Genomic DNA, 27,669 nt, shown 5'->3' with positions numbered 1-27,669 from the left:
CCCCTCAGTTAAACAACTCCCCAGCCCCGCCCCGCCCCACCCCCCAGTGCTGCTGGATCCCCCCAGCCTCTGGTCCCATAAGCGTCACGTCTTTCTGGCTGGTCTCTGGGTCATCGGTCGGGGGTCTCTGTGCGGTACTGACCGGGGGGCCTGGGACGCAGCCCTCCATAGGGGGCCATGGGTCAAGGCCCCAGGGTCAGTACAGGGTCAGCCCCCCCTCGCTGGCCGTGGGTCCTGGGGGTGTCTGCAAGGGAGTCCTGGGTCAGTGACCTAGAATAAGAGAGAGACACACATCAGGGACAGACAGAGGGACAGTGAGGGGGCTCGGTACGGGAACCGGGGGGCTGGAGCAAGTGGGGGGGCTGCATGGCAGTAGGACAGACTCACCCTGGCTGTACTGTGGGGGGAGCTGAGCTGGAGCCACCCGGACGCCTGGGTTCTCTGGTCACCTGGGTCCGTGGGGTTGAAGGTAGAGCTGGGGTTGGAGGAAGGAGAAAGGAAGCCGTGAGCTAGTGGTCAAGGCCTGTCAGTCTGTCTGTCCCTTCACCATCCGTCTGTCTGCCCCCCGCATCACTCACTGTGTCTCCGGCGCTGTCAACCCCCCCCCCCACCTGCCCCCCGTCAGCTGGGCTCCTCAGGCCCCTGGGAGAGGGGAGGGGCAGGGGGCCGCCGGGGCCTGGGACGGGGGGGCAGGGGCCGATGCCGGATCCAGTCACTGGGGTTCTGGCTGGGGTGGCCCAAGGGGGGCAGTGGGAGGTGCTGGAGAGAGAGAGAGAGGAGGACACGGTTACACTAGAGGGGATGCAACTTGCACACTCGCTCTCGCACACTCATACACATTCCCTTGCACACTTGCCCACTGTTGCACTGGCTTGCCCATGCCCCTTGTGCGCTCACTCCGGTTGCCCCACAGACAGCGTCGCTCACCTGGGGCGTGGGGTCCGGGTCCCTGGGCTGAAGCAGGTCCAGCCGGGGGGGAACGGGGGGACCAGGCAGCTCAGGGTCCGGGCAGGGGGGGAACGCAGGATGCCCTGCCTGTGGGTGGGAGACAGAGGTGAGGGTCGCTCGAGCTCCTCCCCCACCCCCTATATCCCCCTTCTGTCTCCCTGCCCCTGCCCCACCCCTCCTGTCTCCCTGCCCCCCATCCTCCCACCCCCCATCCCCTGCTGCCCACTGCCCTCCTCCGGCGTCCCCAGCCCCCCACCTTCCTCCTGTCTCTTCATCCCCCATCCCCTGCCCCTCAGTGCTCCCCTCACCCCCCCAGCGCCCCCAGCCCCCCACCTTCCTCCTGTCTCTTCATTCCCCCATCCCCTGCCCCTCACTGCCCCCTCACCCCCACAGACCCCCACCTTCCTCCTGTCTCTTCATCCCCCATCCCCAGCCCCTCAGTGCTCCCCTCACCCCCCCAGCATCCCCAGCCCCACACCTTCCTCCTGTCTCTTCATCCCCCCATCCCCTGCCCCCCCACCCCTCCAGACCCCCACCTTCCTCCTGTCTCATTCCCCCATACCCTGCTCCCGCTACCCCCCTCACCACCACCCCTTGCTCCCCCAGTCCCCCACCTTCCTCCTGTCTCTTCACCCCCCATCCCCTGCCCCTCAGTGCTCCCCTCACCCCCCCAGCCTCCCCAGCCCCCAACCTTCCTTCTGTCTCTTCATCCCCCCATCCCCTGCCCTCACTGCCCCCTCACCCCCACAGACCCCCACCTTCCTCCTGTCTCTTCACCCCCCATCCCCTGCCCCTCAGTGCTCCCCTCACCCCCCCCAGCCTCCCCAGCCCCCCACCTTCCTCCTGTCTCTTCATCCCCCCATCCCCTGCCCCCCCACCCCTCCAGACCCCCACCTTCCTCCTGTCTCATTCCCCCATACCCTGCTCCCGCTACCCCCTCACCACCACCCCTTGCTCCCCCAGTCCCCCACCTTCCTCCTGTCTCTTCACCCCCCAGCCCCTGCCCCCCCAGCCCCCCAACCTTCCTCCTGTCTCTTCATCCCACCATCCCCTCCCCCCCTCGCCCCCCCAGCCCCCACCTTCCTCAGGGCCGCCAGCTCCTGCAGCACCGACTCCACGTCCTCCAGGTCGTCCCCGTCCTCGTCCGGAGCCGCCCCCGCCCCGCGCCCGCCGACGGGGTCGATGCGAATCTCCTCGCGCCCCAGGATCTCCCGGCGGCAGAAGGGGCAGGTCGGGGCCTGGGTTTGCTGGGAGCAGACGGGGGTCAGGGGCCATCAGTGGGGTCAGGGGTCAAAGAGTGGGGTCAGGGGCCAGAGGTCAGGCTGACCTTGCCAGTGCTCGTGCAATCACCACACTGCAGGGTCAGGGGTCACAACAAGGTCAGAGGCCAAGGGTCAGGCTCACCTGCCAGGGGTTCCGGCAGCCCCGCCCAGCCGGGGTTAGGGGTCAGGGGTCAGACTGACCTGCCAGGCGTTCCGGCAGCCCCCGCCCAGCCGGGGTCAGGGGTCAGGGGTCAGACTGACCTGCCAGGCGTTCCAGCCGGGGTCAGGGGTCAGACTGACCTGCCAGGCATTCAGGCAGCCCCCGCCCAGCCGGGGTCAGGGGTCAGACTGACCTGCCAGGCGTTCCGGCAGCCCCCGCCCAGCCGGGGTCAGGGGTCAGACTGACCTGCCAGGCGTTCCAGCCGGGGTCAGGGGTCAGACTGACCTGCCAGGCGTTCCAGCCGGGGTCAGGGGTCAGACTGACCTGCCAGGCGTTCAGGCAGTCCCCGCACAACAGGTGCCCGCATGGCTGGATCCGAACGTCCTTGTCGTTCTCGGCGCAGATTTTACAGAGCTGGAAAGTGGATCCCATCTGGGAGTAGAGCTGGGCTTGGTCCTGGGGGAGACGGAGGGTGAGGCTGGGCCTGCCCGGGGGGCGGGGAGGGCGCCAGGACGGGGGCTCAGGGTGGGGGCAGGGCTGGCGTGGAGCAGCCCCGGTACCAACCGGTGAGACCTCGATCCGGTTCTGAGGCGTCGGTTCTGTCAGCTCCGTCAGGTCCGGATTCATGTTCTTCCCGTCTGGATACAGGTAACTGGGGGGCGGAAACTGTCAGAACCAGCCTGGTCTGACCAGAACCCCCCACGGATCCACACCAGGACCCAGCGGGTCGGCATCAACGCTCCCCAAATTAGAGTCTCCAGGGCCGTGCGGGTTTCATTCTGGGTCAGTTCTGGCTCAGACCAGAACCAACCTTGCCCAGAGCCGACTCGAAACAACCTAACTCAGCCTGGCCAGAACTGACCCGCCGAATCCAGACCCATCCTGCCCGACGCAGAAACGACGACCCTGGCCCAAGTTCCAGATCACACCAGACTCCCGGCACGTAACAGGATTCTGCCCCCCAGGCCCCCGCCCCGATCTGCCCAGCAGGGCCCCAGCTGTGCCCCACTCCGTCACACCCTCAGCCGCCCCACTCCCTGCCAGGCCCCCCACTCACAAGCCCTCCTTGTGCCCCTCGATCAGCGCCAGGAAGAGGGGTCTGTCCTGGGGGATGGTCTGAAGGATGCTGCCGTCCCGGCTCACGTAGCCAATGGCCCACTGCCCCAGCCGCGTGCAGCTGAGCCGAAACACATAGCTGGGGGGAAAACGGGGTCAGTGGCAGGGGGTGACCCCAAAGCCTGAGGGGAGCGCAAGGGGATAGAGGCTGCAGGGAGTGGGATGGGGGCTCAGCATGGGGTGCTCTCCCCTGGCAGTCAGTGCTGGCCCCAATGGGCGCCGGGGGTATGCGTACAGGGAGTGGGGCAGGGGCTCAGCAGGAGGTGCTCCCCACTCCCCCCCACCCTCTGCCCATGGGTCCGTACCTGCCTGGCTTGTTAGAATAGGTTTGCAGCCGCGCCCTCACTTCGTCGTAGGTCAGGAAGGCCACGTAGCCCGGGTGCGTCACTGCCAGGTGCGTCCAGTTCTTCAGCAGTGTGGGCCAGGGCTGGAAGGGCACAAGGGTCGCGCTGGACACCAAGGTCTTGCAGCCCCCCCGAAGACCCCCATTGCCTTTCTGTGCCGCCAGGGGCGACTCCCCCACCCCGTCTGCCCTGCGTCTCTCCACCCACCCCCACCCCGCTGCAGCTCTGCAGCTGCTGAGCCGGAAACCCTCAGGCCTCCCGCCCGCCCGCCCCTGGCAGTGTTCCCCCCACACCGCCCACGGGTCAGCTCAGCTTGAGCGGGGATAGACGCGCCACATCCTGCTGGGGTTCAAGGCCAGCGCCTGGGCCCTGCTCGGAGGGCGGGGGGTAAGAGACTAGAGCGAAGCCGGCTGGAGGGGCATTGTGGGGGATTGGCCACAGCAGCTGCCCCCCCCCCCGCAATCTGGATGGGCCCATGGGGCGGATCGGGGGGGATGGAGGACGGTCTGGGGAAGGGAAGGATGAAGGGAGGGGAGGATGGAGGGAGCAGGTGCGCAGCGGAGGGCTGCCCCTCCTAGCCCTCATCTCCCCAGCTTGGCCCCCCATGTCCAGCCCTGCCTCCCCCCAACCGTACCTGGAAGAGGCGGGTGAAGATGTCGAACTCAAAGATGGACACGTGGTCACTGCAGGTCAGGTCCATGGTGGCTCTCAGGGCTGCGGCCATGGGGCCGGGCACCACGGGGTGAACCCGCTGCAGTCCCTCCTGGAACTCGCTCCAAGGCACCAGGCTCCTGTGGGGGCAGGGGGCAGTGAGGGGGGATGGGCCTGTGGGGCTGATGTAGGGTTGGAAGTAGCAGGTTGGGAGGCCCTGGGGAAGAAGGGGGGTGTCTGGGGGGCAAGTCAGGGGGAGGAGGGTAGTGTGGGCAGGGATACCAGAGAGTCCATGTATCAGCAGGGGGCTGGGAGGGGAATAGTGGGGGATAGCTGAGGGATGGAGGTATCAGGGATCTCACTGTGCCCCCCATGTCCCTCCCTGGAAGGCCTCGGTGGGGGGGCTGGGAGGGGTGGCAGGGGGGAGGTATCAGGGATCTCACTGTGCCCCCCATGTCCCTCCCTGGAAGGCCTCGGTGGGGGGGCTGGGAGGGGTGGCAGGGGGGAGGTATCGGCGGTCTCACTGTGCCCCCCATGTCCCTCCCTGGAAGGCCTCGGTGGGGGGGCTGGGAGGGGTGGCAGGGGGGAGGTATCAGGGATCTCACTGTGCCCCCCATGTCCCTCCCTGGAAGGCCTCGGTGGGGGGGCTGGGAGGGGTGGCAGGGGGGAGGTATCGGCGGTCTCACTGTGCCCCCCATGTCCCTCCCTGGAAGGCCTCGGTGGGGGGGCTGGGAGGGGTGGCAGGGGGGAGGTATCGGCGGTCTCACTGTGCCCCCCATGTCCCTCCCTGGAAGGCCTCGGTGGGGGGGCTGGGAGGGGTGGCAGGGGGGAGGTATCAGGGATCTCACTGTGCCCCCCATGTCCCTCCCTGGAAGGCCTCGGTGGGGGGGCTGGGAGGGGTGGCAGGGGGGAGGTATCGGCGGTCTCACTGTGCCCCCCATGTCCCTCCCTGGAAGGCCTCGGTGGGGGGGCTGGGAGGGGTGGCAGGGGGGAGGTATCGGCGGTCTCACTGTGCCCCCCATGTCCCTCCCTGGAAGGCCTCGGTGGGGGGGCTGGGAGGGGTGGCAGGGGGGAGGTATCGGCGGTCTCACTGTGCCCCCCATGTCTCTCCCTGGAAGGCCTCGGTGGGGGGGCTGGGAGGGGTGGCAGGGGGGAGGTATCGGCGGTCTCACTGTGCCCCCCATGTCCCTCCCTGGAAGGCCTCGGTGGGGGGGCTGGGAGGGGTGGCAGGGGGGAGGTATCGGCGGTCTCACTGTGCCCCCCATGTCTCTCCCTGGAAGGCCTCGGTGGGGGGGCTGGGAGGGGTGGCAGGGGGGAGGTATCGGCGGTCTCACTGTGCCCCCCATGTCCCTCCCTGGAAGGCCTCGGTGGGGGGGCTGGGAGGGGTGGCAGGGGGGAGGTATCGGCGGTCTCACTGTGCCCCCCATGTCTCTCCCTGGAAGGCCTCGGTGGGGGACTGGGAGGGGTGGCAGGGGGTAGGCAGGGCAGAGGTATCAGGGATCTCACTGTGCCCCCCATGTCTCTCCCTGGAAGGCCTCGGTGGGGGGCTGGGAGGGGTGGCAGGGGGAGGTATCGGGGTCTCACCGTGCCCCCCATGTCCCTCTCCAGAAAGCCTCGGCGGGCAGCTGGCTGGGCCGGTACTGGTGCCCCTGGTCCTGCCCGCTGGGGATCAGGGCCCGGAGCTCCCCCAGCATGTGGCTGAAGATCAGCGACAGCTTGGTCAGCTTCCTCCTGCGGGAGAGATGAGAGCGGGGGTGAGAATGGGGTCCACTCTCCCCTCCCCCACCACAGTCAACAGGACACACTTGGTGGGGGGGCGGCCGGGAAGGGGAGAGGGGCAGTTTCTCTGCAGCATCGAAGAGGCCCAGAGACGCTGCTGGAGCCAGACAACCCCAGACTGGGGGGAAAGACATACAGACACCTGCCCCACCCCACAGTCGCCGCTCCAGGCTCCCAGAAACAGACACTGGGAAGGAAAGAAGACGGTGTGTATGTGGGAAAGGGGTCAGAAGTGCGGGGCACCAGCAGAGCTGGGGTGGGGGGGAACCCAGGCTGGGGTGGGGGGGCTGCGGGTCGGGAGTGCGGGGCACCAGCAGAGCTGGGGTTGGGGGGGACCCAGGCTGGGGGGGGCTGCGGATCAGGAGTGAGGGGCACGAGCAGAGCTGGGGTGGGGGGGAACCCAGGCTGGGGTGGGGGGGCTGCGGGTCGGGAGTGCGGGGCACCAGCAGAGCTGGGGTTGGGGGGGACCCAGGCTGGGGGGGGCTGCGGATCAGGAGTGAGGGGCACGAGCAGAGCTGGGGTGGGGGGGAACCCAGGCTGGGGTGGGGTGGGCTGCGGGTTGGGAGTGAGGGGCACCAACAGAGCTGGGGTGGGGGGGAACCCAGGTGGGGGGGGCTGCAGGTCGGGAGTGAGGGGCACGAGCAGAGCTGGGGTGGGGGGGAACCCAGGTTGGGGGGGGCTGCGGGTCAGGAGTGCGGGGCACGAGCAGAGCTGGGGTAGGGGGGAACCCAGGTTGGGCGGGGGCTGTGGGTCGGGAGTGCAGGGCACCAGCAGAGCTGGGGTGGGGGGGCTGCGGGTTGGGAGTGCGGGGAGCCAGCAGAGCTGGGGTGGGGGGGAACCCAGGCTGGGGTGGGGGGGCTGCGGGTCGGGAGTGAGGGGCATCAGCAGAGCTGGGGTAGGGGGGTACCCAGGCTGGGGTGGGGGGACTGCGGATCAGGAGTGAGGGGCACGAGCAGAGCTGGGGTAGGGGGGAACCCAGGTTGGGGGGGGGCTGCGGATCAGGAGTGAGGGGCACGAGCAGAGCTGGGGTTGGGGGGGAACCCAGGCTGGGATGGGGCGGGTTGCGGGTCAGGAGTGAGGGGCACGAGCAGAGCTGGGGTGGGGGGGGGAACCCAGGTTGGGGGGGGCTGCGGGTCGGGAGTGCAGGGCACCAGCAGAGCTGGGGTGGGGGGGCTGCGGGTTGGGAGTGCGGGGAGCCAGCAGAGCTGGGGTGGGGGGGAACCCAGGCTGGGGTGGGGGGGCTGCGGGTCAGGAGTGCGGGGAGCCAGGGTTTCTGGATCTGGGCGTTTTCTGTTGTTGGCTCTGTTTCTGCCCCCCCTGCGATAGGAACGGGTTACTCAGTAACTCGGGGCCGCGCCCTTTCACCAGAGTCCAATAGGTGCGGCCAGCCCTCCCTGTGGACAGGTACCCCTCAATTCTGACCTGGAACCCCCCGGCTATCCCAGCCCTGGGGTCCCTCCCTCAGCTCTGCCGGTGCCCCTCACTCCCGACCTGCAGACCCCTGCTAGCCCAGCCCTGGGCTTCCCCACCTCTCCCTGCCTCCTTGCCCCACGGTGCCCCCTTGGGGCCAGTACCTGGAGGCTGACCCCTCCTGGAAAATTCCCTCCGGCTCTCCCTTGAAGAGCTTGGTGGCCTGCTTGACCTTGCGCTGCAGGTTGTTGATGTAGACGGGGAAGTAGCCGGCCTCCCAGAGGCAGCTCAGGCTGGCCCCGGGCTGGCCCCGGATCAGCAGCAGGTGCTGGCGTGTCTGGGGCAGGAGCTGGGGCAGGCAGGGGGGGCTGTTCCTCAGCCCCAGCCCCGGCTGCTCCACCAGTCGCTGGAGCTTCTCCAGCCCCTGCAGGGTCTTGTCCAGCGAGCGCCGAGCGGCTGTGCCCAGGGCGAAGGGGCTCCGACGGGCACCTGGTCCCCCTGCAGCAGCCATGACGGCTGGCGAAGGCCGGAGGGGAGAGTTTGTGCTTCCTGCACCCAGGGTTGGGCAGGGCGGGTCCGACCGTGGGGGAGGGAAGGAGGGAACGAAGAAACGAACAAGACAGAGCGAGAGAGAGAGAAAAACGTAGAGGAAGCGACACAAACAAGCAGCTTCACAAGAGGGCCACAGGCAAAGCCTTGAGCCCCCCCCGCCCCCACATCCGGACAGGTCACTCCCCTCCCCCCCCCGCTGAGGAGAGGGGAGGGAGTTTGGGGGGGTTTTTTACACACTGCGCACCTGTCAGAGCAAGTGTGAACCTGCAGCTCTGGGGTCTTTGGATCCAGGAGTGAGGGGCACCGGCAGAGCTGGGGTGGGGAGGGGAGGGAACCCAGTGCTGGGCTAGCGGGGGCTTTGAGTCAGGAGTGAGGGGCATCGGCAGAGCTGGGGGAGAGAGGGGGGAGGGAACCCAGGGCTGGGCTAACAGGGGGCTGTGGGTCGGGAGTGAGGGGCACTGGGCGGCCAGGGGGCTGCAGGTCGGGAGTGAGGGGCACCGGCAGAGCTAAGGGGGGGAGCCCAGGACTCGGCGGCCAGGGGGCTGCAGGTCGGGAGTGAGGGGCACCGGCAGAGCTGAGGGGGGGAGCCCAGAGCTGGGCTAACAGGGGGCTGTGGGTCAGGAGTGAGGGGCACCGGCAGAGCTGAGGTGGGGAGCGCAGGACTCGGCGGCCAGGGGGCTGCAGGTCGGGAGCGAGGGGCACTGGGCGGCCAGGGGGCTGCAGGTCGGGAGCGAGGGGCACTGGGCGGCCAGGGGGCTGCAGGTCGGGAGTGAGGGGCACCGGCAGAGCTGAGGGGGGGAGCCCAGAGCTGGGCTAACAGGGGGCTGTGGGCAGGAGTGAGGGGCACCGGCAGAGCTAAGGGGGGGAGCCCAGGACTCGGCGGCCAGGGGGCTGCAGGTCGGGAGTGAGGGGCACTGGGCGGCCAGGGGGCTGCAGGTCGGGAGTGAGGGGCACCGGCAGAGCTGAGGGGGGGAGCCCAGGGCTGGGCGGCCAGGGGGCTGTGGGCAGGAGTGAGGGGCACCGGCTGTCAGTTCTGTCGCACTCTCTGCAGCTCTCTGGGTGATTTCCTGGCCGGGGAGGGGGGATCAGGAGCAGCCGGGAACCCGCCCCGGGCCTGAACCTACCTGTAAATCCAGGTGCCGCTGACTCACCTGTGGCCTCACCTGCCCCTGCCCAGGGGCGCGGCTGGAACCCGCCTGCAATTCTACCTTCGGCCACCAGGTGGCGCCGCTGCCTGGATGATCCTCCAGGGAACAATTGTAACACCCCCAGAGGCGCATCCAGCCCCATAGCGCCCCCCATCAGCCCCACAGGCCCATCCAGCCCCTTAGCGCCCCCCATCAGCCCCACAGGCCCATAGCGCCCCCCATCAGCCCCACAGGCCCATCCAGCCCCATAGCGCCCCCCATCAGCCCCACAGGCCCATCCAGCCCCTTAGCGCCCCCCATCAGCCTCACAGGCCCATAGTACCCCCCATCAGCCCCACAGGCCCATCCAGCCCCATAGCATCCCATCATCAGCCCCACAGGCCCATAGCACCCCCCATCAGCCCCACAGGCCCATCCAGCCCCATAGCGCCCCCCATCAGCCTCACAGGCCCATAGTACCCCCCATCAGCCCCACAGGCCCATCCAGCCCCATAGCATCCCATCATCAGCCCCACAGGCCCATAGCGCCCCCCATCAGCCCCACAGGCCCACCCAGCCCCATAGCATCCCATCATCAGCCCCACAGGCCCATAGCGCCCCCCATTACCCCACAGGCCCATCCAGCCCCATAGCGCCCCCCATCAGCCACACAGGCCCATCTGGCCCCATAGCGCCCCCCATCAGCCTCACAGGCCCATAGCACCCCCCATCAGCCCCACAGGCCCATCCAGCCCCATAGCGGCCCCCATCAGTCACACAGGCCCATCCAGCCCCTTAGCGTCCCATCATCAGCCCCACAGGCCCATAGCACCCCCCATCAGCCCCACAGGCCCATCCAGCCCCATAGCGGCCCCCATCAGCCCCACAGGCCCATCCAGCCCCTTAGCGTCCCATCATCAGCCCCACAGGCCCATAGCACCCCCCATCAGCCCCACAGGCCCATCCAGCCCCATAGCATCCCATCATCAGCCCCACAGGCCCATAGCGCCCCCCATTACCCCACAGGCCCATCCAGCCCCATAGCGCCCCCCATCAGCCACACAGGCCCATCTGGCCCCATAGCGCCCCCCATCAGCCTCACAGGCCCATAGTACCCCCCATCCAGCCCCACAGGCCCATCCAGCCCCATAGCATCCCATCACCAGCCTCACAGGCCCATAGCACCCCCCATCAGCCCCACAGGCCCATCCAGCCCCATAGCGGCCCCCATCAGCCACACAGGCCCATCCAGCCCCTTAGCGTCCCATCATCAGCCCCACAGGCCCATAGCACCCCCCATCAGCCCCACAGGCCCATCCAGCCCCATAGCATCCCATCATCAGCTCCACAGGCCCATCCAGCCCCATAGCGTCCCATCGTCAGCCCCACAGGCCCATCCAGCCCCATAGCACCCCCCCCATCAGTCCCACAGGCCCATAGCACCCCTCCATCAGCCCGACAGGCCCATCCAGCCCCATAGCACCCTCCCATGAACCCCACAGGCCCATAGCACCCCCTCATCAGCCCCACAGGCCCATCCAACCCTATAGCACGCCCCCATCCCTCCCACTTGTGTCTCTCTCTCACCCCCCGTCCCGTTCTCTCCCCCAGCCAGGTCAGCATCCCCCCCCAGCCCTACCCTTTGTGCCTCTCTCTCACCCCCGCCCCCCCCGTCCTGTTCTCTCCCCTTAGGTCTCACTCCTCTGCATGTGTCTGTGGCTGTCTCCAGCCTCATAGCCCCATGGGCCCCTCCAGCCCCACAGGCCCCCCCCCCCATCAGCCTCACAGCCCACACACCCCCATAGTGCCCCCAAGTCTCTTTCAGTCTCAGCATAAAAAGTACAAAAAATATTTTATTAGCGGCTTAGAAAAGACCCCCCATAAGTTACCCCCATAACCCCCCCCAAAAGGAGATTCAAGTATCAGTGACTGGCAGCAACTCTGAGGTGGGGTGAGCAGGTTCCCACTGCCCACCTGCTTCTGCATCCAGGAGAGCACCGAGGGGGCAGCCTGGGAGCAGAAGGGTTAATGCTAGTGAATGGGGGGGGTGAGGGCTTGGCCTGGCTCCCAGCAGCCTTTGGGGGGGTGGGGCATAGAGGGCCCCTGCAAGTCCAGTCTCAGTGCAGCCAATTCCCGCCCCCAGTGTCCCCCCCCCCCCCCCACCCGCTTGTTCCGCCAACTCCACCCTGGGCTTTCGCAGCGACCTCCCCAGGGGCTGCCTGAGTTGTGGGGCAGGGGTCCTGGCAGGGCTCCCAGGGGAGGGGAAGGCAGAGAGAGGACACACTGCCCCCCCCAGCACCCCAGGCATGGGAAGGCGAATGCAAGGGGGACTGTCAGACAGCCCTCTCTTCAGGGCTTCACCCAGGCTGGGACGTGGGCCCCATAGGAGCATATGGGTTCCCCTCCATGGAGTCTCCCGGACTCCTGGGTCCTGTAGGGGAGTAGGCAGCTGTCACTGGCAGCGAGGGTCCCACTAGGAGGCCCGGATGCCTGGGTCCCTCAGGAACAGACGGGGTCCGTGCACGGAGACGCAGGGTTCTCTCGGAGATGGTGACCCCAGCGCTACATCCCCAGGGCTAGAGGCCCCTGGGGTCCCTGGGTTGGGAGGGGCAGCAGCCCCCAGGACTCCACTGTCAGCTGCCCCCGCTGTCCCTGCTGCGGGGCCACTGCCCCTCGGCCGCACCGGCGGGGGGGCTCCCTGCCCCACGTGGAGTCCGTGATTGGTCCAGCCCGGCACCTCTCGGGTGAATCCGATTGGGTGGCAGCCCCTGGGCTAGCGGGACAATGGGCGGGTGAAAGGCGCCCGGCAGCAGCGAGAGGTGATTGGTTGAGGTGTCCTGGCCGGGAGACGCAATTGGGTAGATGGCACCATGGAGGGCAGGCTCCAGCAGGCTTTCGGCCAATCGCAGAAAGGGCTGGGGGGCAGTGGCAGAGCGGGTGGGTGGGGTCATATTTCCCTCCAGCTTCACCCCATGGAGAGGGCCAGTGGTTGATGCCCCATTGGCTGGCTCAGCAGTTTCTGGTCTCTGATTGGTTGGGGCAGTTCTGCAGGCTCCTGGGGTGTGGGGAGGGCTCAGGGCAGAAGGCGGGGAGCCAGGGGAGGCGCTGGGCAGACCTGGGGGGAGAGAAAGGGGATATCAGGGATCAGCCCCATCCCTCCCACTTGTGTCGTTCTCTCCCCCAGCCAGGTCAGCATCCCCCCCCAGCCCTACCCTTTGTGCCTCTCTCTCACCCCCGCCCCCCCGTCCTGTTCTCTCCCCTTAGGTCTCACTCCTCTGCATGTGTCTGTGGCTGTCTCCAGCCTCATAGCCCCATGGGCCCCCCCCCAAAGGGGAACCTGGGATCTACCCCCCCAAGGATCCCAACCCCCCCCCCTGAACCTCTGGACCCTCCCACTGCCCCCTGGGAAACTCTCTGCCCTCCCCAAGGAGCCTGCAGCTGCAAGGGGGTTGGTGCATCTCCCCATGGGGCTGGTTCCAGGGGTCATGGGCACGTGGACCAGAGCATGACCTTCAGACAGGGCACTCCCCAGGGGGCTCCAGGAGCTCTGGGGGGTGGGCACATGGGCTAGGGGGTCCAGTGGGGTGTTACTGCTGGGAGTCAGGTGGGCGCCAGGGGCACTGGGGGGCAGTACTCACCGTTGGGGGTCAGGCGGGCGCCCGGGGAGCTGGCTGAACTGGGTGTCGGGGAGGCCCCATCCCGGGTGCCATCGGGGGCTGGGGGAGGCCGGGAGGCCTTTCCCCTCAGGATGTCGATCACCTGGGAATGAGGGATGGAGGGTGTTACACTGTCCTGCTGGGAGCCCCCCCCAGACCCACCCCAGATCCCCTAACCCCCCCCAGATCCCCTAACCCCCCCCATCCCCACATGCCAGCAGTGGCCCCTCCCCCATCCCTGCTTCCGCATTCCCATGGTCCCCACTCTCCCTCCAAGCCTCCCTCCGCCTCTCCTTCCCCATAACCCCCCAGGGGCGTTTGTGCAGCCTCCCCCACGTATCCTCCTGCCAACCTTCCCCAGCCCCCTGCTCCCCCCAAGCTCCCCCCACTCACCCGCCGGTTCTTGGCCACCATGAGCGCCGTGTCATTGTGATAGTTCTTGATCCCGCAGTCGGCCCCGTTCCGCACCAGCAGCCGCAGGGCATCCAGCAGCCCCCGCCCACTGGCCACGTGCAGCGCCGTGCACCCCGCGTACGACTGTGCGTTCACACTTGCCCCATTCTGCCAGGGCAGGGAAGAGAAGAGACGGGGGGGTGAGATGGGACAGACAACGGCCCCCTGCCCAGAGCGTCCTGTCCAGGGGAGGGCAGGGCACCAGGGGAGGAGGCTGGGAGGGAGCAGGGTTTGGGGGGGCAGTGACAGGAACCTGGCAGGGGCAAGGGGACATTTGGGGGAGCTGAAGGGAGGGAGAGGGAGCAGGTGGGGTGGGAGGGGGCCGGGCCCTCACTTGTATCAACAGCTCCACCATGTCCAGGCTGTTGTTCTCCACCGCATGGAGCAAGGGGGAGCGGCCGCTCTTGATGTCCTGTGTGGGGTGCACAGCAGGGTCAGACCCCTCAGGTACAGACAGCCCCCCCCCCCCCGGTCACACATACACACAACCCCCTGCATCTGGAAATTCCCCCTCAGTTTGCACAGTTCTCTCCCAGCTCTGCATCCCCTTCCCCCCGCTGTACCCAGCTCCGCTTGTGTGTGTGGGGGGGCAGTTGGAGGGGATGGGCTGCCCCATACCCAGCCCCCCATGTGTGTGGGGGGGAGGGTTAGAGGGGATGGGCTCCCCCGTACCCAGCCCCCCGTGCGCCATGTCTGTGTGGGGGTAGGCACCCCCCATACTCACCACAGCGTCTATGTCCGCCCCATGCTCCAGAAGCAGCAGAACGGTGTCCCGGTTCGAGGTGGCCACAGACACATGCAGGGGGGTGAGACCTGGGGGGGAGAGAACGGGATGGGGGGGTGAGAGAGAGGCACAAGGGGGAGAGACGGGGGGCTGGCCTGGCTGGGGGAAAGAACGGGACGGGGGGGTGAGAGAGGCACAAGGGGGAGGGGGAGGGGGCTGGCCTGGTTGGGGGAGAGAACGGGACGGGAGGGGGGTGAGAGAGGCACAAGGGGGAGGGACGGGGGGCTGGCCTGGTTGGGGGAGAGAACGGGACGGGAGGGGGGTGAGAGAGGCACAAGGGGGAGGGACGGGGGGCTGGCCTGGTTGGGGGAGAGAACGGGACGGGGGTGGTGAGAGAGCACAAGGGGGAGGGACAGGCGGGTGCTGACCTGGCTGGGGGGGAACCTTTGGGCTTTTCCAGAGATCCTGGTTCCAGTTCTCAGCTGTTTGGAAAAATTCTCAAAACCACAAGCTCCCTAGCGCACCCCCTCCCGACCCCAGTCTGTCCCCCCACCCCTCCTGCCCTGCTCACCCTCGTAGTTTCGGGCCTCCAGCTCCGGCCGGTCGCTGCCCCACTCCAGCAGCTCACGCAAGCACCGGGGGCTGCCGTGCTCGCAGGCCAGGTGCACCGACGTCTGGCCGTGCCGGTCCAGTGCCATCGGGGAAGCCCCGTGTGAGAGCAGCAGCTTCACTAGGGACGGCTGGGTGGTGATCACTGCCAGGTGCAAGGGGGTCTGAGGGGGGAGAGGCACAAGGCACTGCTGCAGGGAAGCTCGCAATGCCTGGCAGGGGGTCCCAGCTGGGGCACACACAAGGAAGCTCGCAGCACCAGGGGGTTCCCAGCTGGGGGCACAGGCAGGGCATTGCCACAGCAAAGCTCGCAGCACCGAGACACGCCAGTTGTGAGCGGCTGGTGCACACCCTGTAACCAGAGGAAGCTGCCCGGTCTCGACGGTGCTAACCGCAGCCCCCAGCACCAGCCGCGTTGACGCAGACGCTTCTGAGAAGGGGCTGGAGCTGGTTCAGGTGCTGGTTTACGGGAAATGGGGCGCACAACACAGGACTGGGGGAGGCTGCCCCCAGCTTAGAGACCCCCCCCAGGACCCAAGCAGAGCTGGGAGGAGCCCAGGGCTGGGGGAGCTGGGGGCAGTGGGTTGGGAGTGAGGGGCACCTGTCCATAGGGTGGGGCTGGGGAACCGGGGAAGGTGGGGGGGGCTGAGTGTGTAAGAGTGTGCACAGGTGCCATGATGCGTGAGTGAGCGAGCACATCCCAGCAAGTCATGGCTCTCTGAGAGCAGGCATGTGCACCGCAGCGAGTGTGTGTGAGTGTGACCGGCGCATGGGGCCATCGCAGTGGGAGTGTGCAATGCCCGTGGAAGTCTGTGAACACGCTTGTTGCGGGGAGCGAGGGTGTCTGAGCATGGGTCACAGCATGTGTGTCCCACCAGTGCACGGTGAGTGTGGCATGCAGCGTGCCCTGGTGCATGAGTGTGCCGGGCTCTGGGAATACGGGTGCTGCAGGGAGTGAGTGTCCAAGTGTGTGTCTCAGCAGTGCACAGTGAGTGTGCAATGCAGCGTGCCCCAGGGCTCTGGGGATGCGGGTGCTGCAGGGAGCCAGAGGGAGAGGGGCGAGCCCTGCCGGGTTTGCCCGCGTCCTGCTTGGCGTCCCATCAGCGCTCCAGGTTCCAGGGGTGCATGTTTGTCCGTCCGTCTGTCTGCGTCCCCTCCCCCGTGACTCAGGCTCTGACCCTGGGGCGTCGCCCAGGCAACCGGGGAGGAAGTTGTCGGGGAAAGTCCCGTCTGGGCGGGGCTGGGCACGTGGGTTCTGGGAACGTCGTGCCCGGGTTCCCCCCCCCGCCGCCCCCGTCAGCCTGGCGCCACCTGATAGGGGCAGGTTGGCATCGCACCCCTCCCCCGATAGCCAGCTGCCAGGGACCGGTCTGGCATCACAGCCCAGCCCCCCCATCCTGCCCTGGGACCCCCAGGCCCCCCGGACTGACCTGCCGCAGGTGGTTGTAGATGTCCAGGTCCCGCTGACCCTGTAGGAAGAGGCTGACCAGCCGCTGGGCCACGGGCAGGTTCCCCTGGGCCACAGCGATGTGCAGAGCCCTGTGGGCAGGGGGAGGAGAGACAATCACTGGGGTGGGGGTAGAACCTCTGCAGGGTCCCCCTGCTCCACAGAAAGTTCCTCTCCCCTCCCCCAGCCACAGAAATTCCCCAGGTAGGTTCTGGCTAGAACAGCAGTTGCAACAGTGTCACTGGAATCCCCAGCCTCATCCCAGCTCGGTGCTCACTACTGTGGGCAGGGCCCCCTTTAAACCCCAAGAGAGCTCCTCTTCACCAACAGCTCCCTAGCAACCCCTGGGCAGATGCCAGCTAGAACAGTGGTGCAACAATGTCATTGGAGTCCCCAGCCCCACCCCGTGGCGCCACAACTCCCCTGCAGACAGGCTGGCCCCTTCAAATCTATTAGCGACCCTGGTGCTGTTTACAACAAGCGTTGCAATGTTAGCGAGGTCCCCCTCCTTCCCCGCATTGTCCCCACTGGGTCTGAGGCCCCCCCATCTTCCACCCCACCCTCCCCACTGCCCCTTGGCTCCCTCAGCCCATCTCCTTGGGTACACCCCACAATGCCCAGAATTTGGCCACACCGCTCTCCCCCTTCCTCCCAGGTCCTGCTCCCGAGAGCCCTGTCACCCCAGCTCACCCCTCCCTCTGCTCCCTGCTCTGGGGTCCCCACTCCCCTGCCCCCCCCCCCCAAGGACACAGGTGATTTCAGAGAATCGCTCCAGCATTGAATTACGATAAAAGGAAACCTCTTATCAGCGGGACCCGGTGGGGGGGGGTGTCCTCGACTCCGGGCTTCCAGTAAGAGCTCCCAGCCGTCCGCTGACCTCCACTTCCTGTCTCAAACAGGCCGCTTTCGATATCCACTGGCAGCTCAGGCTTGGGAGGCTGCAGCGCTGCGAGCTTCCCCCCATGACAGTGCCCTGTCACTGCCCAGCCGGGAACCCAGCGCTGCGAGCTTCCCCCCATGACAGTGCCCTGTCACTGCCCAGCCGGGAACCCAGCGCTGCGAGCTTCCCCCATGACAGTGCCCTGTCACTGCCCAGCCGGGAACCCAGAGCTGCGAGCTTCCCCCCATGACAGTGCCCTGTCACTGCCCAACCGGGAACCCAGAGCTGCGAGCTTCCCCCCATGACAGTGCCCTGTCACTGCCCAACCGGGAACCCAGAGCTGCGAGCTTCCCCCCATGACAGTGCCCTGTCACTGCCCAGCCGGGAACCCAGCGCTGCGAGCTTCCCCCCATGACAGTGCCCTGTCACTGCCCAACCGGGAACCCAGAGCTGCGAGCTTCCCCCCATGACAGTGCCCTGTCACTGCCCAACCGGGAACCCAGAGCTGCGAGCTTCCCCCCATGACAGTGCCCTGTCACTGCCCAGCCGGGAACCCAGCACTGCGAGCTTCCCCCCATGACAGTGCCCTGTCACTGCCCAGCCGGGAACCCAGCACTGCGAGCTTCCCCCCATGACAGTGCCCTGTCACTGCCCAACCGGGAACACAGAGCTGCGAGCTTCCCCCCATGACAGTGCCCTGTCACTGACCAACAGGGAACCCAGCGCTGCGAGCTTCCCCCCATGACAGTGCCCTGTCACTGACCAACAGGGAACCCAGCGCTGTGAGCTTCCCCCCATGACAGTGCCCTGTCACTGCCCAGCCGGGAACCCAGTGCTGCGAGCTTCCCCTGCAAGAGTGCCCTGTCACTGCCAAACAGGGAACCCAGTGCTGCAAGCTTCCCCCCATGACAGTGCCCTGTCACTGCCCAGCCGGGAACCCAGCGCTGCGAGCTTCCCCCCATGACAGTGCCCTGTCACTGCCCAACCGGGAACCCAGAGCTGCGAGCTTCCCCCCATGACAGTGCCCTGTCACTGACCAACAGGGAACCCAGCGCTGCGAGCTTCCCCCCATGACAGTGCCCTGTCACTGACCAACAGGGAACCCAGCGCTGCGAGCTTCCCCCCATGACAGTGCCCTGTCACTGACCAACAGGGAACCCAGCGCTGCGAGCTTCCCCCCATGACAGTGCCCTGTCACTGACCAACAGGGAACCCAGCACTGTGAGCTTCCCCCCATGACAGTGCCCTGTCACTGCCCAGCCGGGAACCCAGTGCTGCGAGCTTCCCTCCATGACAGTGCCCTGTCACTGCCCAACAGGGAACCCAGTGCTGCGAGCTTCCCCTGCAAGAGTGCCCTGTCACTGCCAAACAGGGAACCCAGTGCTGCAAGCTTCCCCCCATAACACTGCCCTGTCACTGCCCAGCCAGGCACCCAGCGCTGCGAGCTTCCCCCCATGACAGTGCCCTGTCACTGCCCAGCCGGGAACCCAGCACTGCGAACTTCCCCCCATGACAGTGCCCTGTCACTGCCCAGCTGGGAACCCAGTGCTGCGAGCTTCCCCACAGCAGTGCCAGCCAGGCACAGGGAGGGGCCATGTAGGGTGGAGGAAGAGGAAGCCGGGGAGGAAATCTATCCCCCTCCCCTTCCAGTAAGAAGTTTGAGCCACGGGACCATTACGCAGGAAGAAAACGTAGGCAGGGGGTGGGACGGGGGGGGGCGCTACACAGATGGGCCGGGGATTCCCCTTCCCAGCCGGGCTGTCTCGCTCTGTATGGGCTCGCAGATGGGCCACTTGCCGCCATGTCCGTGCTTGGGGCCCAGGGCTATTAAACGCCCCCCCCATTTCCCCCCATTTCCCCCTCGCCCCCCCACTCACTTACGTGTCTCCATCCTCGTCCTGCTTGATCGCCGTGGCAATGTCAGCAGCCAGCTGGGTCTGCAGGGGGCAGAGAAGGGGGTAGGGAGTGGCGGGGCGCCCCAGCAGGGGGGCCGGCAGCAGGGGGTGGGGGGCCACGGGGTGGAAGAAGGGGGCCCGCTCCGGGACCAGGAAGGGTCCGGTCAGACCTGGTGGGGGAGAAGAATGGGGATGCATGAGCGAAATAAGGGATTCCCCCTTATACATCGCAAGGGGCGCAGAAGTCCAGGGCCAGCACTTCCTGGGGTCCCCCAATAACTCGTCCCTAGGGACCCAGGAATCCGGGCCCAGCACTTCTTGGGGTCTCCCACATAACCACTCCCGCAAGGAACCCAGGACTCTGGGGCCAGTGCAACGTGCGAGCAACTCTTAAGCAATCGCTTTACTGAAATCCTCACCCGGCCCCTGAGGCCAAGGGCACAGACTCTCCTCCGCCGTCCCCACTCCCATTTCCCGGGACCCCGGCCGTCCGGGCGGGGGAGGATCTCCAGCCCGTGGCACCTCTCCTGGCCACCCACCAGCATCTGGGGAGGCCCTGGGTGTCTGCGGGGAAAGGAAGGAACCGGGGGTCCCCCGCGGGGGCGATGGGGAGCAGGGGGTCACCCACCTATGAGATAGGGAGCTGGCAGGCGGGTGTAGTCCACAGCCACGTAGGGGGGGCAGTAGCCGTTGCAGAAGGGGGAGCGCTGCGCCCCGGAGACGCCCTCCTGCCCCCCATCGCTCTCCGTCTTGGGCACCTTCCCGGCTGGGGGCCCCGGCCGCTCCCAGCCCGGCTCCTGCACTGCGTAGCGGCGTTTGCGTAGGGGCAGCGAGGTCTCCGCTTTCCTGCCCCCCTCGTCGGGGGGCCCCGGGATCGGCGCCCCGGGGTGCGGGGGAGGAGTCCTTGGGCCCCCCGCCGCGCCGTGCCAGGGTGAAGGGAATGCCCCGCTGCCCTGAGGAGCCCGCTGCCCCCCGGGGTCTTTGGGACGGGGAATCCCTCTCCCTTGGCACCCGGGGGTGTCCCCCTTCCGCCACGTCCTCAGGTCCACGGGCATCTCCTCCGCCATTCCTCAGGCTCCGGGGTCCTTTGCCCCCGAGGGGGGGAGGGGCGCTAACCAAACCCGACTCGGTCTCCTGGATTCTTTGCCCCCCCCAGGGGGAAGGGGTCACCAAACAAACCCCTCTCGGTCTCCTGGGTCCTTTGCCCCCGGGGTGGGGGTGCAGGGGGGTTACCAGGCAAACCCCGCTCGGTCTCCTAGGTCCTTTGCCCCCAGGGTGGGGGAGGGGTCACCAGCCAAACCCGGCTCGGTCTCCCGGGTCCTTTGCCCCCCGAGTGGGGGAGGGGTCACCAGCCAAACCCGGCTCTGCCCTTTTGCAATCTCATTTCCTCCGCAGGTGCCCCCTGCAGCCCGGGGCACCTCCAGGGAGCGGGCGCGCAGGGAGGGGGCGGCCTGGCTGCCCCGTGGGTGCCCACAGCCCCCGACTGAAGCCAGGGCGGCTGCAGCAGGCAGCCGGGTAGAGGAAGGGCCACCGGGACTTCCCCGGCCGCTCAGCTGAACGCTAGGGACTTTCAGAGCCGCCTCTTACCCCAGGCTTGGGGTGGAGAATTATGGCCCCCGCCCCGCGCCCGCCCCCAGGAGCGGCAGCAGGGGAGCCCCGGTGCGCCCTGGGCGCACACTTGGCACAGCGCCCTGGGCGCACCGCCCGCTTTCCCGGACTCTCCCCTCCCCACCGGAAACGCCCAGGAAAGGGGGGGGAGCGGCAGGGAACGCCCCGGGCTCGGCGGAGGAGGGAGGGGCGGGGAGTGGGGCGGTCCCAGGGCGGGGCGACCGGTTAACCCCTTCCACCCCCGCCCCTGGTACGGAGAGATGTGGGCTGTCAGTGAAGGGGACTGCGGGGCGCACCAGGCCGCCCCATGCCCCTCCGGAGCTCTCAGTGCAGGGCTCCCTGGCACCCCTGCAGAGTGCGCCCCTCCGGCCCCGGCCCCGGCCCTGGCCCCTCCAACCCCTAAGCGCATGGTCGGGGCCGGGGGTCCGGCTTAGGGCAGCAGGGAGCGGGAGCCGGAGCCAGAGCCCGCGCCAGGCGTAAGCAGACGAAACAATGGATAAGGGCCCAGCTGCTCAAAGGGGCCCCACTGATTAGTTTGTGGGGCCCCCAATGGACCAGCCCCAGCAATGCCGGGAGCCAGGGGGTCTCACGGCTCCCTGGGAAGCTGTGGGGAGGAGTCTCCCCCTGGGGCCATGGCAAGGGGGCAGGGAGGCGGCAGGGTCGGGAACACGAGCTCCCAGGGTAGATGCCGGGGCAGGGGCAGGTCTGAGTCAGCCCCGGGTGAATCCAGAGTCACTGTGTGGACCCCCAGGGAGCTGTGGGTGGATGCGTCTCAGTCCGCTCTCCCCCCACCTTCTCCCAACACACTTCTCCTTCCATCCCTCCCTCTGTCTGTCCATCCCTCCCCCATCTCCGCTCAACCCCCTCCACCTCCCCACACTCTTCCAGCCCCCTCTATGTATCCATCCCTCTCTGCCCCCCCTCACCCCTCTCTCCCCCACAGCGCCTGAGAAATGTGAGGGACTGTGTCCTTGGTCCAGCCAGGCTCCCAGCACCACCCACTGTGACCCCAAATACAGCTGGGGAACCCGAGGGAGTGACTCCACTACGAGTCACAGCAAGTCACCAGCGCAGTTGAGAATGGAACCCAGGAGTCCTGGCTCCCCACCCCTCCCCCCAGGTGCTCAGTCACATCCGTGTTGCTCCTGCCCCGGTGACAGGGATGGGTCCCGAGCCCACTGCAAAGGGCTGAGTCACTGAGGCCAGGGGGGAGAACAGAGAAATGGGGACCCCATTGCTGGGGGGTTTGAGGGAGCAGGGGGCTCTAGGAGCAGTAGTTGGGAATGGGGTGGAGGGAGGGGAGATGGCCTGTGGGAGACTTTGCCCTGTTGATCTAGTAGGGAGTTTCCTGGGGTGCGGAGGTAGATAATTAACCTGCCCCCCAGCTCCACCGCTCCCCCCTTCAGTGACCCTTCCCTGCATCTCCACTGCTCCCCAGCAGTGCTCCCTGCCCCAGCCCCACTGCTCCCCCTGCAGTGACCCCTCCCTGCATCCCCACTGCTCCCCCGCAGTGCTCCCTGCCCCAGCCCCACTGCTCCCCCGCAGTGACCCCTCCCTGCGTCCCCACTGTTCCCCCTGCAGTGACCCCTCCCTGTGTCCCCACTGCTCCCCCGCAGTGCTCCCTGCCCCAGCCCCACTGCTCCCCCTGCAGTGACCCCTCCCTGCGTCCCCACTGCTCCCCCTGCAGTGACCCCTCCCTGCATCCTCACTGCTCCCCCGCAGTGCTCCCTGCCCCAGCCCCACTGCTCCCCCTGCAGTGACCCCTCCCTGCATCCCCATTGCTCCCCCTGCAGTGCTCCCTGCCCCAGCCCCACTGCTCCCCCTGCAGTGACCCCTCCCTGCGTCCCCACTGCTCCCCCTGCAGTGACCCCTCCCTGCATCTCCACTGCTCCCCCTGCAGTGACCACTGCCTGCGTCCCCACTGCTCCCCCTGCAGTGACCCCTCCCTGCGTCCCCACTGCTCCCCATGCAGTGACGCTGTTGTCCCCCCCAGCTGGGTCCCTGTCCCACGGGTGCCTGTGAGCGAGAAGTGCCCGGTGTGGGGGTGCCCACGCTGGCTGCGGGATGGTGTCTGGAGCTGCACTGGGGTTGCAGAACACACAAAGGCCTGCGAACAGAGAGCTCAGCCAGCTGCCCTGGGCCCAGCCCAGAGGGACAGGGCCCAACCGCCAACCTTTCAGCACTCTGTGCACCTCTGCCCCGCTTCCCCCTGTCCATGCACCCCCCACCCTCTCCCCGCCCCCCGTAACTCCTTCCAACAGCCCCCCCTTCTCCCTGGCTCCGCCCCTGGAAGCAGGATCCGATTTACCAGAAGCGATGGGTTTGGAAAGTCCCTGCTCCGTATCCTGCATCCCCCACTGGGCAGGGGACAGGTGGGGGGGGTGGAGGGAAGGAGCAGGGGGGGTTCGGGTTGGGCCAGCAGCGACCCCCCCTTTCCCCTGAGAGGCTCTGTTCTGCAGGGGAGCACAAGAGTGAGCATGCACCAGTGTGAAAGGGGGGTGACAGCACACACGGCTGGGCAGGGAGTGCACCGCTGTGGGTGTGTGTGCAAGGACTGGGTGGTGGACGTGTCAGGGTATGTGAGAGTGCAAGAAGGGTCAGAGAGTGCATCCTTGCATGAGTGTAGAAAGATCAGTGCTGAGGGCAAAAGGGGGTGTGTGTGCAAGGACAGACAGCTGACAGAAATTGGTGGTGAGTGCTGGAGGGTGAGTGTGATCACAGGAGAATGGTGGTGAGTGTGCAAAAAAGCTGTGGTGTGAGAATGCAAAAGGGCAGCTGGGAGTGTCCTGATTCCCAGTCCTCCCGGAAAAATCCCTAGACCCCGACTCCCTGGCTGGGATGATTTAACTGGGAATTGGTCCTGCTTTGAGCAGGGGGTTGGACTAGATGACCTTCTGGGGTCCCTTCCAACCCTGATATTCTATGATTCTATGATTCCCCTCCTAGAGCCAGGGAGAGAACCCAGGAGTCCTGGTTCCCAGCCCCCTGTACCGCCCACTCGCTGCCTAGAGCTGGGATAGAGCCCAGGAGTCCTGACTGCTGGGTCCTTCAGGGCCCCCTCTACTCCGGCCGGCCCCGTCCCAAGGGACCTGAAGAGCTTTTATCCGGGGGGGGGGGGGGGTCCTCCATGGAGCGGTGAGGACCCCTGGCGGCGAAATGCGGAAATGCGCATTGGTCCGGGTCGGTCGAGGGCCCGTGTGGGAGCGGGCGGGGTGGGTGGTTGGATGGAGGCGGGACAAGGCGCAGCCTGAATCCCTCCCCCCGACACTGCCGGGGGGGGGCTGCCAGAGGAGGGTTCCTGCCTGCCTCTCCCACGGAGCCAGGCTGCAGTGTCCGGGGCGCTGTGCAGCTGGGAGCGGGTCCAGGGCTCGGGGGGCGCTGTGGGGAGGGGAGGCTCGGAGAGGGGCACTGTGCTGAGTGGAGGCGGCGCTGTGGGGAGGTGTCACGGAGTTCCTGGGCGATGCTCTGGAACTGCTCCCCATGAAGTCAGTCAGGACTCTGGGGTAGTCGCCTTTCTGTGAGCAGCCTGTCTTCAGGACACACAGCTCACACAGCTTCCACCTTCCTGGGTCTGACCTCGGAGCATTCAGCATCCTCTGCCTCTCCGTGCGCTTCCCACAGCGAGTCCGCTCAGGCGGTGCTCCTGGGGAAGCCAGAGGGTCCTGCACCCCAACTTCGCAGTCAGACGGGACTCTCAGCCAGCCAGTAAAACAGAAGGTTTATTAGACGACAGGAACATGGTCTAAAACAGAGCTTGCAGGTGCAGAGAACGGGACCCCTCAGCTGGGTCCATTCTGGGGGGCAGTGAGCCAGACAACCACGTCTGCACTTCACTCCATGTCCCAGCCAGCCCCAAACTGAAAAACCCCTCCAGCCCCTCCTCCTCTGGGCTTTGTCCCTTTCCCGGGCCAGGTGGTCACCTGATTCCTTTGTTCTCCAACCCTTCAGCTCTCACCTTGCAGGGGGGAAGGGCCCAGGCCATCAGTTGCCAGGAAACAGGGTGTCGGCCATTCTCTGTGTCCAGACCCCTGCACACACCTGCCCTCTAGGGCTCTGCAATGATCATACACCCTTACCCCACCACCTAGATACTTAAGAACTGCCTAGGGGAAACTGAGGCACCCCCACACTATTCAGAGGAAACATTAAGAACAGTCCCACTTCGTCACATCTCTCCCCCCTTCGAGATCGAACTGAGCGGGGTCACTTTAGCCGGTGACCTGGGGAAGTTCGAAGCCACCAACGTTCCCATGGATGCCCCAGCATCTCTCCCATTCCTTGGTAGGAGTTACACCAGGCCCTTCCAGTTTCACGCCCTCCCTTAGGTCAGGGGTGGTCGATAGCACTCGCAGGCCGCATGTGGGAAGGTTTATGCAGCCCATGCCCTTTGGCCACCCCAAGAATGTCTCCCCATTGACCATCACCTTCTACTCCCACTGGAGGTCCGGGGGGCCTGGCCCCAGGAAACTCCACACAGACATATAGGTTGGGGTCAGGAGTGGGAGCCTGTCCACATCCCCAACCACCTGGCTGACGGAGTCTATGGCCTTGGGACCCAGCAAGGGAGCTAGACAACGGGGCTTTTCCGCAGGGTCCCCTTGGTTCAAATCGCCAGCCTGCTCAAAGGCAGTGAGGTGGGCATCCACACCCCCCCCCCTCCTTAACCAGGGGCAGCAATTTAGTCTCGAGGTTCCCTGCGGAACTGGCCCCCCGGGATCTATCCCCACTCACCCCGGGGAGGTCCCCTAGGCCTCTCCGCCCCACCACCGCCAGTTCATGCTGCTGCTGCTTCTGCAGCTCTTTCTCGGGCTCTCGCTGTCTCCCACGGTCCTCTTGCTCTCTCAGACTCAGCTCCAATCCCGTCCGTCTCGATCCCCCGATGGGGAACCCGATCATGAAGACCCTCGTCTGGTCGGGGACAGGAGTCTTGGCGATGCCTGGCTCCCGCTTCAGCTGCTCCCAGATCCTGCTATAGCCCCAGTTGGGGTCAGGAATCTGTTCCTTAGAGCGGTCATCCTCCTCCAGCTGCACGATTAACTCTGCTTTGGTGAACTTTCCAATGCTCAACCCTCTCTTTCTGCACAGGGTTACAATGTCCTTCTTAAGGAGACGGTGACAGGCCATCACTCCGCTCCTCCCAAGTTGTTGTGGACTCACAGGCCCGTGTGTTCTCAGCTCCCCACGGTTTCCAGGGAGAACCCCTAGTGTGCCAGCCCTTCTCAAGGTCACCACCTCTTTGCCAGGGTCGAGCTGCAGACTCCTCCGCCCCTGAGACTGCTCACTGCAGTCCCCAGGGGGACCCCATTACTGCACAGTACTTCTCGCTGGTCACACACTCCCAGGGGTTAACCGCCCCCCGAAACCGCTCCTCTCTGAGCCTTCAGCAGGCCTGGTCCTCGGCAATCCCCCTTCGTGTTACTGCTCCCCAGTCACTTACTGCAGGAAGCACCATCCACGGGGTGCAGTAGATCCCACCGCTGCCACCAGTTGTCACGGAGTTCCTGGGCGATGCTCTGGAACTGCTCCCCATGAAGTCAGTCAGGACTCTGGGGTAGTCGCCTTTCTGTGAGCAGCCTGTCTTCAGGACACACAGCTCACACAGCTTCCACCTTCCTGGGTCTGACCTCGGAGCATTCAGCATCCTCTGCCTCTCCGTGCGCTTCCCACAGCGAGTCCGCTCAGGCGGTGCTCCTGGGGAAGCCAGAGGGTCCTGCACCCCAACTTCGCAGTCAGACGGGACTCTCAGCCAGCCAGTAAAACAGAAGGTTTATTAGACGACAGGAACATGGTCTAAAACAGAGCTTGCAGGTGCAGAGAACGGGACCCCTCAGCTGGGTCCATTCTGGGGGGCAGTGAGCCAGACAACCACGTCTGCACTTCACTCCATGTCCCAGCCAGCCCCAAACTGAAAAACCCCTCCAGCCCCTCCTCCTCTGGGCTTTGTTCCTTTCCCGGGCCAGGAGGTCACCTGATTCCTTTGTTCTCCAACCCTTCAGCTCTCACCTTGCAGGGGGGAAGGGCCCAGGCCATCAGTTGCCAGGAAACAGGGTGTTGGCCATTCTCTGTGTCCAGACTCCTGCACACACCTGCCCTCTAGGGCACTGCAATGATCATACACCCTTACCCCACCACCTAGATACTTAAGAACTGCCTAGGGGAAACTGAGGCACCTCCACACTATTCAGAGGAAACATTAAGAACAGTCCCACTTCGTCACAGGAGGGGGCTGGGGGCTCGGCAGGGGGTGCTGTGGGGAGAGGGGTGGGGGCTCAGAAGGGGGTGTTGTGCTGCGGGGAGGCGGCGCTGTGGGGAGGGGGCTGGGGGCTCGGCAGGGGGTTCTGTGGGGAGAGGGGTGGGGGCTCAGAAGGGGGTGTTGTGCTGCGTGGAGGCGGCGCTGTGGGGAGGGGGCTCGGGGCTCGGCAGGGGGTGCTGTGGGGAGAGGGGTGGGGGCTCAGAAGGGGGTGTTGTGCTGCGTGGAGGCGGCGCTGTGGGGAGGGGGCTGGGGGCTCGGCAGGGGGTGCTGTGGGGAGAGGGGTGGGGGCTCAGAAGGGGGTGTTGTGCTGCGTGGAGGGGGCGCTGTGGGGAGGGGGCTGGGGGCTCGGCAGGGGGTGCTGTGGGGAGAGGGGTGGGGGCTCAGAAGGGGGGCGCTGGGCTGCGGGGAGGCGGCGCTGTGGGGAGGGGGCTGGGGGCTCGGCAGGGGGCGCTGTGCTGCAGGTATTAGGGATCGGCAGGGGGCGCTCTGCTGCGGGGAGGGAGCTCGGCAGGGGGCGCTGCCTGTGGGGAGGGGGGTTCAGCGCTGTGGGCTGGGGGGCTCGGCAGGGGGCGCTGTCCGGAAGAGGGTTGGGGGCTCAGCGGGGGGCGCTGTGGGGACAGGGGCGCGGCAGGGGGCGCTGTGCTGCAGGGATTGGGGCTCCGCAGGGGGTGCTGTGGGGAGGGGGCTCAGCGGGGGGCGCTGTGGGGAGGGGGGGTTGAGGGCTCAGCGAGGGGCGCTGTGGGCAGGGGGAAGGGGGCTCAGCGGGGGGCGCTGTGGGGAGGGGGGGTTGAGGGC

General features: G+C 66.8%; 2 protein-coding genes across 3 annotated transcripts; both read right to left on the bottom strand.

The window, feature by feature from the left end:
• Positions 1 to 47: 47 nt before the first annotated feature.
• On the bottom strand, positions 48 to 8,181 carry CBLC (Cbl proto-oncogene C). Its single transcript, XM_048828152.2, has 12 exons — positions 7,835 to 8,181; positions 6,066 to 6,212; positions 4,465 to 4,621; positions 3,792 to 3,913; positions 3,428 to 3,565; positions 2,935 to 3,022; positions 2,695 to 2,826; positions 2,028 to 2,195; positions 928 to 1,035; positions 579 to 759; positions 388 to 475; positions 48 to 270 (listed from the first exon to the last, which is right to left on the bottom strand). Exons 1-10 carry the CDS (start codon positions 8,179 to 8,181, stop codon positions 622 to 624), a joined length of 1,545 nt encoding a protein of 514 aa, XP_048684109.2. The 3' UTR covers positions 48 to 270; positions 388 to 475; positions 579 to 621.
• A 3,003-nt stretch (positions 8,182 to 11,184) lies between these two features.
• On the bottom strand, positions 11,185 to 20,711 carry BCL3 (BCL3 transcription coactivator). Of its 2 annotated transcripts, XM_048828147.2 has the most exons (9): positions 19,642 to 20,710; positions 19,000 to 19,183; positions 16,222 to 16,330; positions 14,754 to 14,955; positions 14,183 to 14,271; positions 13,793 to 13,870; positions 13,399 to 13,566; positions 12,988 to 13,108; positions 11,185 to 12,464 (listed from the first exon to the last, which is right to left on the bottom strand). In XM_048828147.2, the coding sequence occupies exons 1-9, from the start codon at positions 20,078 to 20,080 to the stop codon at positions 11,983 to 11,985; spliced, it is 1,872 nt and encodes a 623-aa protein (XP_048684104.1). In that variant the 5' UTR covers positions 20,081 to 20,710; the 3' UTR covers positions 11,185 to 11,982. The 2 variants fall into 2 exon arrangements, with proteins under 2 accessions (XP_048684104.1, XP_048684105.1); XM_048828148.2 differs by lacking the exon at positions 13,793 to 13,870 and having other exon boundaries at positions 19,642 to 20,711.
• Between the last annotated feature and the right edge of the window lie 6,958 nt (positions 20,712 to 27,669).

Source organism: Caretta caretta, chromosome 24 (assembly GCF_965140235.1).
Source record: "Caretta caretta isolate rCarCar2 chromosome 24, rCarCar1.hap1, whole genome shotgun sequence".
In the NCBI taxonomy this organism is placed as follows: Eukaryota; Metazoa; Chordata; order Testudines; family Cheloniidae; genus Caretta; species Caretta caretta.
The sequence above is the reverse complement of the archived record's forward strand: the minus strand, read 5'-3'. Positions and strand labels throughout refer to the sequence as shown.